Genomic DNA, 5,350 nt, shown 5'->3' with positions numbered 1-5,350 from the left:
TACTGTAGTATCGTCTGGAATCCATACTATGCTGTACACCAAGCACGTATTGAATCTGTCCAAAAACAATTCTTACTGTACGCACTACGTAAACTTAACTGGACTGCATTTCCTCTCCCATCGTATGAAGCACGCTGCATGCTCATAAACATACAATCATTACAAGAACGTCGTAAATTTGCCATGCTCTCTTTCATCAACGACATTATTTCTCAACGCATACAGTCAGCAGCATTATTGTCAGAAATACGCAATAGTATTCATGAACCAAGCCGTACTCTTAGACATTCACCACTTTTTAGAATAACTGCATACACGACAAATTATTTAAAAAATTCGCCATTAAATCAAATGATGCGCTTTTATAATGAAAATTCACAGTACATACATTTCGACATGTCTAAACCGGAACTACGAAAAAATCTATACAATAGAAATAATATCTAGTATGTAAGAAAATTGTAAGTAGTCTACATAAGCTTGACGAATAAACAATAAAACTTCATACGCCTATTCGTAATCACGGAGATTGTACTGCAGCATTGCCCTCCGTGCTGCATTCTTCTCCTCCAAAATCGCTCGACACTCCTCGTCGAACCAATCGTTCCGTCGTCCTCGTTCCACAAATCCGATGGTGCTTTCTGCTGCGTTGGTGATGGCTGCCTTGACGCTCCTCCAGCAGTCCTCGAGGAGCTTCCAACAGCTCACCCTCCTGGCAACGCAGCCTCCAGCGAATGCGCGTACCGGGAGACTTCCGGTAACTTAAGTCGCTCCAGATCCAACCGCGGAGGGCGGCGGTACCGAACGCTTTTCGCCAGGGAAAGTCGTTGGCGCATTTTCACCATCACCAGATAGTGGTCCGAGTCGACGTTGGCGCCGCGATAGGTCCTGACGTCGATGATGTCGGAAAAGTGTCTACCGTCGATTACAACGTGGTCGATTTGTGATTCCGTTCCTTGCGGTGATCTCCAGGTGTACTTGTCTCGGAGGTTGTGCTGGAAGCAGGTGCTTCGTACGGCCATGTTTTTGGAGGTGGCGAAGTCGATCAGTCGCAGGCCATTTTCGTTCGTGCGTACGTGGGCGCTGAACTTTCCTATCACCGATCTGAATTCCTCCTCCTGGCCAACCTGAGCGTTAAAATCTCCGATGACGATTTTGACGTTATGTTTTGGGCAGCTGTTGTACGTCCAGTTCAGCTGCTCGTAAAATGCGTCCTTCTCGTCATCTTCGCTTCCTGAGTGCGGGCTGTGCACGTTTATGATGCTGATGTTGAAGAAACGGCCCTTAACCCTCAACACGCACATTCGGTCGGTGAGCAGGGTCCACCCAATCACACGATCGTGCATTTCGCCCAGCACTATAAAGGCTTTCCCCAGCCTCTTTTTCTCGCCGCGGCTCTGGTAGATTGTACAGCCAATCCTTCTGTACTCTTGCACCTCCTCCGCGCCTATCCAGCCAACCTCCTGCAGCGCTACGATGCTGAACTTGCGGACCCTCAATATGTCGGAAAGTATGCGGATACTCCCGTCAAATTTGAGAGACCTGCAATTCCACGTTCCGAGCTTCCAATCGTGGGACCTCGTAAGAAGTCCAGTTCCGTGCCGATTGGTCCGGCTCGCATCGTGTGCTTCCTGCACTGGTGTTTTACGGCGGGTTCGTGTGGCCTGCACCAACCCCACATCTACAAAGGATAAAATACTGTGATTTACACAGAAAAAAATATTCCGGTAAATTTACATTATTTATCATGTACCAAAGGTATCATGATAAATGATGTAAATTACATTAGATTCATCGGAAATTTACATGTTTTTCATTGTAAACATTCGGTATCGAAATATTTTAAAATCGTGTAAATTTCCAACAAAAATGATGTAAATTTACACAAACCAAAAAAAATTTTTTGCTCCGCTGGATCCAAAATTCGTTTTGAATATCGAATTCTGGATCCAACGGAGCAATACCAGCTATCTATTATAAAGTTATTTGTGCAGATTACCTTTCTAATGAAGTTTATACCCAATAATGTCAAATCAAATCTCAATCCTAAACAAAATAATTTGTATTTTTAACAAGTCGAAACAACGTAAAGTTAAATGATTACGAAAGATAATAAAACAAAATAAGCATAAGCATAGGTGCTTACCCGCTGTTGCTACTCCGTTATTGACCAGGACCTCCAGAAGTTACATCCACGAGAAAATAATAAAACAAAATCAAAATAAAGTAAATACTGAAAAAAAACTTAAGACATACAAATATTCTGGCTGGCCACTTACCAGTGCTTTGTTTTGCAAGTCATCTGCAGACCAACTAAGGTCCAGAAAGTCCTCCAGATCTGGCCGAACGCGTTCGCGTCATAGAGGAAATCGTTGCACGATTCCTGTCCGTCAAAATCGTTGGCCTTTGTGTTAAAACGCAACCCAGAAGTTGGCACACGCCGATCATGGCAAGAAAATTGGAGCGCTAAACACGGTCGACACTTTTCACCGTTTTAACCGACTTGCCAGGGTTTCTCAACAGCTAGATATCGGTGGCAGCTCGTCTTCCGTGGTGATCCTGAACCGAAAGAAACATGGACACCAGGCGGCCTGGAGAAGTACTTGCGCATACACCTTAGCAAAAAAATGATAAAGGGGACCATCCACAAACCACGTGGACACTTTTTGTAAATCTCAACCCCCTCGTGGACAATTGTCCATACAAAAAAACTCTTGTATGGAGCGTGGACAATCGCCATACACCCCTAAAGTGTCCACGTGGTTTATGGATGGTCCCAAGAGCGAGTTTTTACTTTTGGGTTCTTGACTGGACAAACAGAACTTACCTCCGACGATCACGGCACACTTATCTGCGAGTTGTTCAATGCATTTTGCTGGCCAGGTCCAGGGTAAACGCAAAATCCGTTGTCTGTGTAGGCAAGACGACAGAGCTCGGATACGGAACCACTTTCACCACTGAAATATAGAAACCATAGACTAATAATCTTGTTGATACGACAAAATCGCTTCGAAAAAGTCTCTGCCGACTGGGTCTGATGTTTTACTGGCTGCGCCTAGCTTACCTTCGACCTTAACAGCAACGCTGACGACCTTGATGTCGCTGGTAACGCCGGAGACGTTCGCCAAATTCCCGAACATCCTGCTACTAGACGTTGATCTGTTGGAAGCCGATTCCTTCTCCGATTTTTCAGGCACACAAATGCTAAGAGAAAGTAGATTTTTGAAAGTTTTTTCGATTTGTTTTCGATTTTCTTTTCTGTTTAGTGTTTTGTTTCTGTTATGTCAAAGACGCAATGCAATAAACGATGCAGGTGTAGTGAAGAGAAGCAAAATCGGTGCTAGAAAAAAGACATAATAAATAAGATACATAATTGGGGTAAGCGTTAGCATTAGCAGACAGCATTAAATTCTAGGATTTTCTTTAATCGATGCATCCGATTTTTGTTTGAAATGGTCCAATATCGTAATTTTTTTTTTGCTTTCTGGGTGTTCAAAAGTCTCAAGAAGCAAAATATAAAAAACCTTTTCAAAAAAATCAATACCTTTAGTTAATTATTGATCTGATGCACAGTTTATACTAACAGGCTATCGTAACCAATAAAACAACAAATTACGTATAAAGTACCAAAATTTTACAAATATTTTATCCAAATTAATTGGTTTTCTATTGAAATGCGGATATTTTGTGCATAATTGAAAGGAAAACAAACTAATTTTCTTAACAGACCTCGACACCCGCTCCTCCCCCTAACTGCGTTAAGTAATAAAATAATACATTTATTTACTCACTTGTTTTATTCCCTCCAAATTATGTATTATGGTTTAGTTCATATCTGGAGTATTTTTTGAAAAGGTCCAATAAACCAAATTTCCAGTTTTTGCTTTTTGGGTGTTTTTGAAACCGCCTTGAGTCAGGGGTATTAGAAAACACCCAAAAGCAAAATCTGAAAGGTTTATTGAACCTTTCAAAAACTCCAGATATTCCACCTCCGTTGCACCTTGCATGGTGAATCGCCTTTTTTGACAAGTAGTCTCACCAGTTTGAAGGGGTGTACCCCATTTGGCATAATGGACATTTGGCATAACGGGTTTTCAAGATGGACGTTTGGCATAATGGACGTTTGGCATAATTGTTCCAAGACATCAGGGACGTTTGGCATAATGGACATTTGGCATAATGGACGTTTGGCATAATTCGTTCAAAAACCATCAAGGACGTTTGGCATAATGGACGTTTGGCATAATGGACGTTTGGCATAATTGACGTTTGGCATGATTATTACTAGCTTGTTTTTTGTTAATTATTTGTCATTTTCACGAATGAAAATGTATATTTTTTACCTTTTTTATATTACTTTAAGAGATTATCATTTTTTCTATAAAAATTAGGTATCTCTATATTTTTCCCAATAGTAAATTCTTTCCATTTTGAATAATTCACAATAAATCTTTTCAATGAAATTTTGATATTTTTATTAAATTATTAACATGTCTCTTGTTAGCTTAAGATTTTCCCCTTTCAATATAATTAGGAGTAATTTTTAAATGAAATTTTCCTTCTTTTATATGAAATTCATGATGAGAAAAACCTCTTCAAATCTTCGACAATTGAGCTTTTATAATGCAATTATCCCTTCTTTTGATAAAAATTTTACTTGAGGAAGGAAATTTCTAAATAAATTCACATTTTCGCTTCTTTTTCGAATTTAATCTAAAGAAACCCTAGAACTGGGCAGCACTCATCCGACACGAGACTAGCGGAAAGATTCACTGACACAGAGAACACAGTTCTACATGACCGAGAGAATTATGCCCTCGAGTCCATTTTCAAGAAAAAGTTCATCCTTCAAAACGAAAAGTGTTCTCTACGGGAACTGAACCAGAGACTAATAATAGACTAACCCAATGACTAAACTGCCTTGGCCACAGCAGCTTGGTGACACAAGAGTAGTCAGATTTCGATGTATGACTCTTGTTGCAGATTTACTGTTTCAATTAATTAATTAAATTAATTGTTTTGCAGGTGTGAGTTGGTACCATTATTCTATCGAGTTTAGCATTGAGCTCTCTATAAATTTTGATGGAATTATACTCTCGATCCTGTATTTTGGGTGAATGGATGTCGATGTTGCTTTTCTTTAAATATTTTACAATTAAGTTTTTTTATTCAATTTTCCCATCATTTTTTATATTTAACTTGAAGAAGGGAAATTCTCTTATAGATGTTGTCTTTAAACATTTATATAATTTCTGCACATTTTTTCTCTGTTGGTTTAATTTTTGCAATAAAGTTGTTTATGGAATTTTCCCTTCTTTTATTTATTCAATACTAATCTTAAAGAAGGGAC

The 5,350-nt window shown here is 39.6% G+C and overlaps 1 protein-coding gene across 1 annotated transcript; it reads right to left on the bottom strand.

Moving 5' to 3' along the window:
* Nucleotides 1–704: 704 nt before the first annotated feature.
* Nucleotides 705–1,621, bottom strand: LOC119770196 (craniofacial development protein 2-like). The gene is made up of 2 exons (XM_038264645.1): nucleotides 1,547–1,621; nucleotides 705–1,484 (listed from the first exon to the last, which is right to left on the bottom strand). The coding sequence occupies exons 1-2, from the start codon at nucleotides 1,619–1,621 to the stop codon at nucleotides 705–707; spliced, it is 855 nt and encodes a 284-aa protein (XP_038120573.1).
* Between the last annotated feature and the right edge of the window lie 3,729 nt (nucleotides 1,622–5,350).

The sequence above is a fragment of the Culex quinquefasciatus genome, chromosome 1 (genome assembly GCF_015732765.1).
Source record: "Culex quinquefasciatus strain JHB chromosome 1, VPISU_Cqui_1.0_pri_paternal, whole genome shotgun sequence".
NCBI classification, from domain to species: Eukaryota; Metazoa; Arthropoda; class Insecta; order Diptera; family Culicidae; genus Culex; species Culex quinquefasciatus.
This window is presented reverse-complemented; position numbering and strand designations above follow the sequence as displayed.

Excerpts from the sequence above, each read along its gene's own strand:
- LOC119770196 (XM_038264645.1), bottom strand. The coding sequence starts at position 1,621 with ATGCGAGCCGGACCAATCGGCACGGAACTGGACTTCTTACGAGGTCCC. Across the intron at positions 1,485-1,546 it reads GAAGCTCGGAACGTGGAATT|TTCAGCATCGTAGCGCTGCA; the intron begins GCAGGTCTCTCA and ends AGGGTCCGCAAG.